The 12,789-nt window shown below is 43.3% G+C and overlaps 1 protein-coding gene and 1 long non-coding RNA gene across 3 annotated transcripts in view; one reads left to right on the top strand and one right to left on the bottom strand.

Annotated features, from left to right (window-relative positions):
* The window catches only part of MEGF10 (multiple EGF like domains 10), a 177,518-nt gene that overhangs the window by 43,237 nt on the left and 121,492 nt on the right, over positions 1-12,789 (bottom strand). For both annotated transcript variants that reach the window (XM_006927570.5, XM_045058512.1), the window contains exons 9-11: positions 8,249-8,461; positions 2,145-2,319; positions 692-812 (exon numbers count right to left, since the gene is read on the bottom strand). In XM_006927570.5, coding sequence (XP_006927632.2) covers positions 692-812; positions 2,145-2,319; positions 8,249-8,461 — 509 coding nt within the window. The remainder of the gene's footprint in view (positions 1-691; positions 813-2,144; positions 2,320-8,248; positions 8,462-12,789) is intronic.
* LOC123385654 overlaps positions 9,396-12,789 on the top strand; it is a 31,718-nt gene continuing 28,324 nt past the window's right edge. The window contains exon 1 of the long non-coding RNA XR_006598592.1: positions 9,396-9,561. This is a non-coding gene — a long non-coding RNA (uncharacterized LOC123385654). The remainder of the gene's footprint in view (positions 9,562-12,789) is intronic.

Raw genomic sequence — 12,789 nt, 5'->3', positions numbered from 1 at the left:
GCACAGCAGGGTCCCCGGCACAGAGAGCCATGGCCCTGCCATGTACAGCCTCCATCGGCAATGACCGCGGTACCCAGAATCCACCTTTGCTGTATGATGGGTCAAGGATGCCAATACCAAGAAGCGCCATGGGGCTACTGGGAGAAGATACGGAGTGGGGGAGCCTGTAAAGTGCAGTGATGCATAATGCACAATGCTGAGTATTTTTCCAGTTGAGAAAGCGAAATATTTACATGGGAGGGTAAAGGAAGGTTAGCGTTTGAAAGAGCAACCTCATCTTTAAAGCAAACGCCAGTAACCAATGAACAGTGAGCATCCAGGACCCTGGCTGTTGCAGCAACAACAGTTAGACACGGTTTGGCCCTCGCATAACATTGGAGCTTGGCTGCATTTCTTGTTGTGACTCTGGGCCCGTCAATTTAGGGGTGTGGATACATGTCTACCTGCTTACTTTTACCCAAAGCACAGAGACTCCCAGACTTCTGGAGCTGGCGGCAACCTCAGAGATATTATATGAACCCCTTCTCTTGGCCCAGAGAATTAAGAGAGCCCACCCTGGACAACGGGCTGGCTCAGTTCAGAGGCTGAATGTTGGCACAGCTGAAGCCAGAACCCGAGTCAAGGTTTCTTCCCCGTGACTTTCAGAGGTACCAGGATAAGGATCAGCTAAAAGACTCATTCACCCACTTACCTGCCTTGCAAGCGCAAGACCCGTCCACAGGTGAGCAGACAGCATCATTTTTACAACCACAGGGAGAGGAACAGTTGATCCCATAGGTTCCCAGCGGGCATGGGATAGAGCAGTCAATTCCCTAGACAGGCACGGATAGGAAAATGCAATTATACTGAATGAAATATGGCCAACACAAATAAACAAAAATACCTCTTGACAATGCTAATTATAATCCCTCTCTAATTTTAACACTTGTATTTTTTAAAATTGCTAAATGCCACCGGTATGCAAATTTTAAAGCTTCAAGGGCAATGCCAGCTTGCCTGTTTAGGATACAGTTATTAAATAGGGGCTGTTATTAAATAGAAAAAAGCCTGCTGCCTTCATTAGCTTCCCTTCCTAGCAAATACAAACCCCTTTGTCCTGGCTCAGACGGGCAGATATAGCACAATAAACTACAAATTACAGTCAATAAATAAATACGCATAAATATAAATTATACACTAAATGGCATAGCACCCTACACTTCTTTGTATAACGTGCAATATGATTAGCGGGTGAAGCAAAGCATCAGAACATACCCTCCGCCTGCAGCATGATTCAATTTATTATCTGACAATAAGCCTGAAACACAGAAGTGGGCTATCAAGGATGACCGGAGGTCATCTCCTCTCAAAACAGAAGAGACTTCACGCAAGGCTAATTCAGGGCTCCAGCAAAGAATACTGACATAGGCTAGAAAACCTGTAAAGATCCTCTCAACTCTGAGGCTTTATCACTTACTCCACATTATATGCTCTAGAATAATCACCAATGTCTTCATTGGTTAATACTGTCCTCTTTCAAATGGGAGAAAATACTCAAGGCCATTTTCCTTTAAAACAAAGATTCCTAATGCGTAGCTAAGAAATCCTAGAAACCAGGCAAAATTCTGCTCTATTAGCACACAGGCATATGTGCAAGGTCTAGACTCTCAAAGGCACTGAAAAACCTACAAAGCGCTAACCATCACATGCAAATACACAATAAATACTAACTCGATACGTTCTGTGCCTTCAAATTGCACGAGGTTAAGACAAAAGCCATTAACAATAGTATATACCCTACTTGGAAAAGTCATTTCTTTGTTGTCTATCTAACGTAGTAAAAGAATAGTGTAAGGAAACAAATAATTATGTAAGGAGTAATTAAAATACAGCCATATATATATATGACATATATTAAGCCATGACATATATTAAGGAAATCATTAATATCAATGCAACATTTATAGCTTTACCTGCTCTCCCATCATTATTCTAAGGGAATGACTTATGTTTCTTATCAGTACTTCTCTCTTTACTCTCTTTCTTGCTAATGATGTGACCGATTTTAGCACCTTTGTTTGTACGTCAGAAAAGGTCACATACGGTATATGGTATCAGTATGCTCCACGTCGTACCCCTCGGCTCCTCCCTCCAGAGCCACTCACTTTGAATCCCGGGGCACAGGTGCACTTTCCAGTCACACTGTCACAGTCAGCCCCATTTTGGCAGCTGCAGATCTGTTGGCAAGCTTCCCCGAAGAATCCAGGGGAACATGTTTCATTACAGTAGAGTCCCGACCAGCCCGGCTTGCAGGCACACTCTCCAGACATGGGGTGACAGCTGAGAGACACGGATGAAAGGAGAAAGTCACTCCCGGGTAAACATGACACCCAAGGCCCATGCAAATGTCGCCTTAGCCATGAGCAATTCAGGGGTGGGTGATTCCATGCACAGTAATTTAAATTTCATTCCCAGGCTTGCTATGATTGAATTAATTGGCTGAAACCCGATTGGTACCGCAGAAATGTTGCGTGAAATCGGCATCACGCTCTAACAGGAAGACGATCACAACCACATCCTTTTGTCTGGAACTCACTGTGATTTTCATAAACTGAAAGCGCTAATTCGGCGAGAGGCCAACTAGATGAGAAGGCTTCAAGAATGACTCCGTCCAATGAACAATACCAAATCAGTGAAGCAGGGTGATGGCCGAGGGACTCCAAAAGCAGTGACCTGGTCGACCTGTTTCCTCTCTCGTTTCCCTGTACCTGGTGGTGGCGCAGCTGTCCCTACCTGAAGCAGCAGCTGCTTTGACAGGCCAGGCAGCCAGCTGTCACTCCAGAGCAAATGGACACATCAGCTGCGCCGAGAGGCAGGCGTTGGTGAGGCTGACACAATAGGGCGCTCTGTGGCATGCAAAACACATGTGCTTCTCACCACAGGAGAATCTCAACCATCAAACAGGCTCCACTCACAATTGAAACACTGTTTGTTAAAGACGGTCTTCCTCCCCCCAGTGGAGATAAAGCCCCTCCCATTAATGAGAGCCAACAACAGAACCCACTGTCTCATCCCGACATTTGGTAAGTGACTCTCATCTGAAGACAACCCATAGATTTTCTACTCTTAGAAAGAATGATCTGCTGGGAGAGGGGAAGGCTGAGATGTAACTCCAGCTCTCCCACCACCTGGTTACCTTAGTGAAAGCACACAACCTCTCCGGCCTGACGTCCCAATCTGTCCAGCGAGGGCCTCCACCGCACCCCTGTGGGTAGGATGCTTTGCTCTTCTGCTGCAACTAAGTGTCCACAAGCAAAGGCCTAGGCGTCTGTCAGAATCATGACTCAGGGAACACGCTATGAAGAAATACCCAAGGACCACTCTACATTGAACACGGGTTCTTGGGTATAGAAGGTCTGGACTTAAAAGGCAAGGGTTAGTTGGGCATCTGGGCGGCTCAGTTGGTTAAGCGTCCGACTTCGGCTCAGGTCATGATCTCACGTTTCGTTGAGCTCGAGCCCCGCGTCGGGCTCTGTGCTGACAGCTCAGAGCCTGGAGCCTGCTTCAGATTCTGTGCCTCCCTCTCTCTCTGACCCTCCCTTGCTCATGCTCTGTCTCTCTCAAAATAAATAAACATTAAAAAAAATTTTTTTTTTAAAAGAAAGGTTTGAGTGTCAAGTCAAGGTTTGAGTGTCAAGGTCTTACTTAGACCTACTCAGATCTACTTATCTGCTCCTTATCCTTGAGCAAACACTGGGCACCGTCATCTCAAACTTAGCATGTCAAATACCGAGTCTGTTCTTCCCTCTCTTCATTCCCCAGGGTTTACTCTCAATCGCCTCACCGGAACAACGGCACCACCAGCCAGTCAGTTGTTTAAAGCAGAAACCTCAGAGTTATTCCTGGTAACCCCTCCCTCATTCCACTTATCTACTTCATCACTAGAACCCAATACCCTGCCTCCACCATCATCTCTCCCTCCTCCCCGTCACCATGCTACCCGAAGCCACGGCCGTCTAGCTTTGAAAATCGGGACAGCCTTATGCCCTCTAACACGAGCATTCACTCATGCCTTGTCACCCAAAAAAGTCGACGCTATCCTATCATTCTTGTTAAAACTCTTCAAAAACTCCCACTACGCTTAGAATAAAATCTATGCTAACATGGCTCAAGTGACTGTGTCATTTATTGTCTAAACCAGGACATTTTCAAGAGCGAAGAGGGAATTCTTCATAATTACATTAAGAGAACAGGCCCTAATGCAAACAGTCCCTGTGACCCTAGAAATAAGATCACCCTAAATACAGCCCACAGGTCATTGTTATCTGGCCACTGCCTACTTCCCCAACCTCTTCTTTAGTCATTATTCTCTCTTTATTACTACACTTAACTGCAATGGATTTCTTTTTACTGATAAAAGCATTGAGCGTCAGGGTGCCTGGGTGGCTCAGTCAGTTGAATGTCTGACTTGAGCTCAGGTCGTGATCTCATGGTTCGTGGGTTCAAGCCCCGTGTCAGGCTCTGTGCTGACAGCTCGGAGCCTGGAGCCTGCTTCGGATTCTGTGCCTAAATCTCTCTCTGCCCCTCCCTTGTTTGTTCTCTCTTTCTCTTTCAAAAATAAACACTAAAAAAATCATTACAAAAAAGAAAGCGCTGAGCGTTGCCAATGTAAAGCCATCACATGGGCTGTTTATTCCATATGACTAGAGTACCATTTCCCCTTTCTCTGCCTGGCCCTCTCCATTCGACTCATGTCTTCCTTCCCCTCTAGACTGGGGGTTCCCTGAGGGCAAGAACCAAGCATGTTTTATTACCTGTCCCCAGCCCACAGTGGGTGCACAGCAAATACTGATTAAGGGAGTGAAAATAGCTTGGCTGAGGGGTAGTGGGATTTGACTGTGAATTCTTGCTTTCCCACATGGACCTACTTCCCCCATATCTCCGAGTCATCCAGCAGGACTGAATGATAATCTGCACACCTGCACTGAAAGGCAAGATTCACCCTAGAATTAGTTTTTAAAACATCAACGTTGTGGCTGAAAGGGAACCACCATGAATTTCAGGGAATACTCACTTACGTGACATTTATGATGACACTGTAAATCAACGCATAGGCCAGCAGCTAGCATTTACCAAGCCCTGGATAGGAGCTAACATCATGCTCCACAATCCATGTGCATTACTTCATTTAATACCTAAAGATAATAAAACTACTCTACAGGTTGGGTATCCACCCACTTTGTAAATAAGGCAACAGGGACCTGGAAAGAGTAATTGTTCAAAGCCCAGCACGGGTAGAGCAGAATCAAAACCGAACCCAGATTTATTTGTTTTTACATCAAAGAAAAAGTTGGGTAGCAACCTGCTAGGTGGGCTACTTAGGGAAAAAAAAATGGCTAAAATTTAGGATTTAGCACAGATCAATGGGACAGCAGGAGCAATAAAAGCCTGTATTGTGCAAAAGCAGGGACAAATTTAAATTAAAACTTCAGAAGGTTCCGACAATTGAGAAAAGGAAAAGAAATATTTCAAGCCACGGATTGGTTGAAGTCATTGACGTTATTTCAACATACTGTTACAAGGACATCTTTTTGTAGAAACTATTACTTTACATTGAAAAGTAGAAAGTCATATTCATGGTATAGACATAAATGTTAAATGAAATAGATTATCTGGGGACAGGGAATTGAACTAAGCTACAGGCAGACACAGAAATTGATATTCAATGCCCCCTAGTGAGTATTAGTTCAGCACACTGGTTCTCAGATTGATTGACACCGAAATTAGTATTCTGTAATTTGTAATTAGATGTAGGAAGCCAGAGCACTTTGGAGGCATTTGATGGGTTCTCAGGCAGGCAGCTTAATTGGTAATGAGATTTACGTGTTGATGTTAGTGCGGCAGACTGGAGGCTGAAGGGTAATACACTACTATCCGTTTTCTTTCTACAGAACAGATTGCTTTGTGTATCTGAAAATAGGATTATACATGTATAGGAATACCTATCATTTCATCACATATGTAACTAGATACAAATACTCTGGTAAAACTTTCAATTTCACAGCAAATTATTACAAGGGTCCAATACAATATTGGCTAAAATAGAATGAGTCCTTGAACTTCCTTTTATTCATTTCCTTAGATGTTATTAATGCTCAAATGTAATGACAATTATGTGGCATTTGCAAATAGGCACATCCTGATTGCCCACAGCTATTAAAAGTCCTTATTAATAAGACCTAATATACATATCCCATGGGGAATCTTAATAAATTTCAAATTTTATTTTCCTGTTCAAAATCATTTCCACCATAAAAGCTAGTTTTCAGCTGAAAAGTCCAGGCCACAGCGAATGTCTTAAGGCTCTATAATAGGGCTATACCTGAAAACAGAAATGTCACTTATAAATAGATTTAAATTAGTTTCAACCCTATGATAGACTGCAAAAACAACAATGGCCACACATTCTTCGCAACTCCTCCTATCAGTTGAAACTGTAGTTGGTGTAGACCTGTTTTGACTAGAGGGATGTTAGCAAATAGGAGATAACCAAAGGTTTGAAAAGTGTTTGCACGTTGGGGCCTTTTCCACCTCTTTTTGCTTTTGGAAGCCAGGCATTATGAAAGAAAGCCAAGGTTAAGGTGCTAGCTGCTGAAGACATGTGGTTCAGGCACCCATCAACCAGCCAAATGGTAGACAAGTGAGGGGGGAATTCTAGGACCAATCGACCTCTACTTGATCTGCCGGCTGAATACCAGGAGAAAAGCAGAAGGACCACCAAGATGTGCCCAGCTCAAATAGTCAAGCAAAAAATCAACTGCTGGGATGCCTGGGTGGCTCTGTCGGTTAAGCGCCCGAGTCTTGATTTCAGCTCAGGACATCATCCCAGAGTTGTGGAATCCAGCCCCACATCAGGCTCTGCACTGACAGCACGGAGCCTGCTTGGGATTCTCCCTCCCTTCCTCTGCCCCTCTCCCCCGCTAGCTTGCTCTCTCTCTCTCTCTCTCTCTCTCTCTCTCTCTGTCTCTCTCTCTCACACACACACACACACACATACATTTAAATGGTAAAATGAACAAGCTAGATTTTCAATTAATACAAAGATTCTATACCTCTTGGTTCAAAGGAGCCTTGTGTTTCCAGGAAACACATTTTCACTCACCAAGTGTTTACTTAACCTTGTCATGTAAAGAGCGGCAACATTTTCCAATGAAGAAAACCAAAGTTGATTAAAGCAGCTTGCAAAGTTGCTTGAGATACATTAGGAATGCACTTCTTTGATATGTCCCACTAAAATGTATTCCAAATATTCTCTCTCTCTCCCTCGTTTGCTCGCTTAGAGTACAAAGTCTGCTTTTTCGTTCCTAACAATGGTTTAAAGAAGAGACCAACCGCACACTTCTATTTACATTTACCTTTTCTGCATTTGAGATTTGACGTGGCCACAAGTTACTTTTCTGGAGCATAAACGAAGTAACAGCTGTGCGGAATTCAAATAAGTAATTCTTGTAACATTTGAACTGCTATATAATGCACTACATTTTTGTCAGACCGAGCTTTTCCGGCAGTCTGCAAAGGAGACCCAGAATCTAAGTGATAAGTATGTGGTCCTTGGGGGAGGGAGAGGAAGAAATGGGGTAGAAAGATGTTTTCAGGGGTAGGCAAGGAACACTACGGTGGGTGGGATCATGGTTTCCTGTTCTTAAATTCTTCGAGAAAGTTTTGAGCTAAAAGGCCCCTGTGAGTCCTATGTCAGAGTAATCAATTCTGAAAACATATTTCACATGTGACAGCCACATGCGAAACACTTTTACGAAACTTCCACCGGTACCCTTCTTTTCTACACAGATGTGCTGTCATGTCAAAGATGCTGCAGTGAGAACCATTTTTGGGATACTTTTACGTACTACACTGGGCTTAACTCATGTCTTTCATTGCATCTTTGCTTCTAAGGGAATGTCACAGAATCCCCCTCTTAGGGAAACATTCTACGAACCTCAGCAAATTTAATTTTTGGCAATGGCCATCGATAGAGAATAGAATTTGATATCCACCCAAGAGCCTCTACCGGTTGGAGCACTTCCGGCCTGGACTGTCACCCACTAAGTAAAGAATTCTTCCACTCACTTAGCGGCTCCTCCCCAGAATGATGCAGAGGCGGGAAGGGTCTCAGGGTGGGCATCCCCCTGTCAATCTCTCCTTCCAAAGAGTGGTCACTGCAGTTCAAACTGTAATAGGACACATCCTTCCAGGGGCAGCTAACCCTCACCTATGAGTGTTATCCAGGTGGCAGGGACACCGCTTGTCACACTTGATGCCATACAGCCCTTCTGGACACAGACGCGCCTCGCAACGCTCGCCAGCAAAGCCTGCTTCGCAGAGGCACGAACCGCTCACGTGATAACATTTCCCTCCATTGACACATTGGCAGGTCTCCGCACAGCCAACTCCGTAGGTGCCAACGGGACACTCGTCCTGGCACCTGTCAAGCAGGAGGCGAGAGCAGAAGACAGATTAGTCAGTGCCGTGTAAAAATACACAGTCCATTCTGATAGGCTTTGTGATGTATAAACTGAACCTGCTTTTCGCATTTGATACATTGTTTTCGCGACAGTCCCGTTACAGGTATAAAAGCAGTAAGCTGAATCACTCTGGCTACAGATAGTATTAACAGCAGTATGAGTCTGTTCAAAGGAATAACAAAAACGAAACCAAAATAAAATTATGAACTTGCCACAGGAAGAACATTTTTTACCTCGTGCTTGCTAAAGATATATAGATATAGACACAGATACAGATATATCACTTGAGGAGATACCGAAAACAGGAGAGGAGTAATTGCCCAAATTAGGAAATTAAAATATTGAAATAGATGCTTACCCCATTTTAACGATAAAACTTTGTGGCATATTTCAAACAATGTTAATTCTCTTGGCTTTCACGGTGGCATCAGTATTTAATCTCAGCCATGTGTCTGCTCTTTTCAAAGCTGAATGACAATAATTGCCCCTCATTTAGAAAGTTATGCATTTAATAAACACAGTCCTCTTTAGATCCGGGGAAGTCAGAGCTATAGCTATCAGGTTTCCTTGATTCCACCTGGGGAAATCTTGCCAGGAGATTCAGAGACGCACAGAGTTTCCTAGCACAAATTTTTTGCAAAGTGGGGTATCGTCCTCCGTAAGAAGGGTTGACCAACAGCAAGGAAAAAATATCCGGTCCCCAAAATTGACTTTATCTTGTAAAAAATAACATTAGAGTCTGGTCCTAAAGGAAGGACAGGGTCTGGATAAGTTGGATCAGGTGGGAAGCTAAGTGGCCGCAAGGAAGTATGATGGAGAAGAGAAAATTCTCATCACGCCATAGAATGCATGACCAGTTGTCCAGCCAGCCAAGTTTCTTTGTGACCCGGCAAGGTGACTTCACGGAGCCTCCCAAAACAGAAGGAGCACTTCCTGCCAAGGGAGAGTGAGATGGGGTCTCGTCTAGCCAAGTGCCGGCCATAAGTAGGGTACACTTTGTGGATATCAGCAGACACTTCCCATGTGGCTCTCATGTCATGCCAGAACCACGGTCAAAAAGGTAGGTCAGCACTGCATTTTTTTAGACCAGTATAATGCCAACAGCAAGTTCAAAACAATGAATTCAAGGATACCTAAAGGCACTGGCAAAGGGGCTGAAAAGCAAACATTTTCCACAAGGTTTGCTTATGTTTTATGGGGCGTGATTAGTAACAATACCAAGACTGGCTGGGATTCTATTTAAGAGTAGAAGATAAATCTCCAGATCCCTTTGACACTTTTCTGGTCAGGCCTGGCTCTAGCATGTATTTCATGAGACAGAGGAAAGGAAAGGAGCCTCCGGTAAACTTGGTTTCACCTGACTCTTAAGACCATCTTTAGGCATGTTTGTCAAGAGGCAAAATCTTCAGATCAACTGCTCAACAGATCATTAGCAAAGTTCTGTAGTAACTATCATTTAGCATAAAATCAGATGTGTGTCTTAAGGTTACCCAGGAGTATACCTATTTTTAGACCAGAGTATTTTTAAAGGGTACTCTATTTTTAACTTGTAAGAAGCTTTAATAAGCCAAGTCACTTAGTTTATTCCTTAAAGATGTAAACTTTAGAGAAAGAAATGCTGAAGTACAGTAATTTGGCCTCGTCATGGCTCGGCTAAAGGATGGTAAGACAACTATGCAACCTGTTCATTCAGATCTTCCTGCAATTCAGTCCCAAAAAGATAAAGATAAACAAGGTGAAATAACATTGCTTCCTCTCTCTTATATGGATTTGAAAACTAACCAAAATGTGAAGCTTTGGGATCCATGATTTTAACTTAGTAAAAAGCTTAGCTCTAAAAGTGGGTGAACTGAGTATAGATCGGAAGCCTGGAAAAAAACGTCTGTCCACTGACAAATGACAGGGAAACAGTGTGTATATTTCATCCTATCTTGGCAGAGACTTCCTTTTCTTTGGGAAAACAAAATCCATAATAACTGGTCCTGGACCATATTTACCTTTCTAAGCTATAATAAAACATAGTACTAGTTTGTATTATAAATGGCAAAAAGCCATTTGAATTTTACTTACTGAAGTAGCCATTATGTAAAGCTCACTTCATAGTCTCCTTTCTTTTTCATCAATGTTGCACTTGTAAGAGAATCCTGTGAATAACAGTTATGTCTATTTCCATCTACTAAAGGTGGTAGGGTAGGTACCCTTCCACCTACCAAGGTGGTAGGGTATCTTCCTAGAAGTAGACATTTTCCATCTTTGGAAATAAAAGCGATCACGAGGTAGCTTATACCTTTCAGGTTAGCAGAGTTAAAAGTCTTTGTCAACCAGACTTATCTCCCTTTTTGGCCCCTTTATCTAAAAGAAGCATCATTCTCAATGAAGTTCATGCCCGTAATGTTGTTTTTGTGGTCCCAGGCAGAACAATGGGGGAAAAAATCTATCTTAGGAATTAGTAAAAGAGGTAATAGATGTTCTTAGGAGAGACAGCAGAGAGGCTGATAAAGATATAGCAATAAATAGTGGCCACAGCAGAAATATAGAAATTTGGAGTTTATACATTCTTTCATTTTTTAAAATATTTTTTAACGTTTATTTATTTTTGAGACAGAGAGAGACAGAGGATAAATGGGGAGGGTCAGAAAGAGAGACAGACACAGAATCCAGGGCAGGCTCCATCCAGGCTCTGAGCTGTCAGCACAGAGCCCGACGTGGGGCTCGAACTCACAGACCGTGAGATCATGACCTGAGCCGAAGTCGGTTGCTCAACCGACTGAGCCACCCAAGTGCCCCTTTAATTTTTTTTTAATGTTTATTTATTTTTTGACAGAGAGAGAGAGACAGAGCAGAGACAGAGGGAGATACAGAATCCAAAGCAGGCTCTAGGCTCTGAGCTGTAAACAGAGAGCCCGACATGGGGCTCGAACTCACAAACCATGAGATCATGACCTGAGCCGAAGTCGGACGCTTAACCGACTGAGCCATCCAGGCACCCCTCATTTTTGTTTCTGAATAATGCTCTGGGATTGGAAAAAAAAATGGATAAGCTTTAAGTAGAGATAATAAAATACAACCCCAATTCCCAAACCAATGAAGGTCACAGGCTTATTTTAATACCATTTTGATTATTATATTGCATCTTGTTACAAATGGATGGAAAAGGAAGTGAGTTAGCATATAAGGGGTGGCAGCTCCTTTCTGCCTGGTCCTTTTGAGCACGTTCCCTCCCTAGAGGGCTTGGAATAATTGGGCCAAACCATGATTTCGTGGGAAAGAATCGCATTCCTCATTAAATCTGGGATCGATGGATCAGCTGCCTGCCTTTCAAGCATCTGGAACTACTGCTCTGGGGGAAATATAAAAAGTGCTGGAAAACAGCCAACTTTTCCACAATCCTAGGTACCAGAAAGTTCCCCCATTGGAGACCAAAGCCGCATCCCCCTCCCCCCCAGCCCAATTCCTGTCTGTAATTTCTGACTTTACCTCCTCTGACCCACATTCCTTCTTCACTTGCAGGTTAATAGGGAACACAGGCACGGCCAGACAATCTTGGCTTCACCTTAACAGACAGCCGAACTGAGGCACAGATCTCTCCATGCAGCTCACTCTTAATGGAGCACCAGTTACAGGAAAGGACCCCAAAGGTCTGAGCGATTCCATGGTGACCCACTAGCATGAAGAACACTCTTTTAACCCCTTCAAAAGAATTTGCATGAGAATCTGGAAACCACCAGATGGTAGGATATCTTTCTAGAAGTAGACATGTTCTATCTGGAAAATAAAAGCAATCATGACGTAGCTTATACCTTTCAGGTTAGCGGAGTTAAAAGTCTTTGTCAAACAGACTTAGCTCCATTTGGGGGATATAAGGGATAGATAGATAGATAGATAGATAGATAGATAGATAGATAGATATAGATGATATAGATGATATAGATATAGATAGATATAGATATAGATACAGATATAGATATAGATGTAGATATAGATATAGATATAGACATAGACATAGATAGATATAGATATCTTCCCTCTTGCCTGGTTGTGCCACATTACAGTTCCTCACCACAATGTCCTCCTAAACTGTCCACAAGCCCCAGGGACTATTATTCGGGCATCCCATGAGCCTCTCTGCCTGCCTACAAGGTGTCTGTTCTGTTTTTTCTGCTTCTACTGTGGCTGGGAGTGCGTCCCCACATCCTGGAAATGCTCTGCTGACAGCTACCAGTGGTGATACCTGCTCCCCCAGGCAGCAGCCCTCTGGTCTAACCTCAGTGATCAAGTTACGCTGACT

This window comes from Felis catus, chromosome A1 (assembly GCF_018350175.1).
Source record: "Felis catus isolate Fca126 chromosome A1, F.catus_Fca126_mat1.0, whole genome shotgun sequence".
Lineage (NCBI taxonomy): Eukaryota > Metazoa > Chordata > Mammalia > Carnivora > Felidae > Felis > Felis catus.
This window is presented reverse-complemented; position numbering and strand designations above follow the sequence as displayed.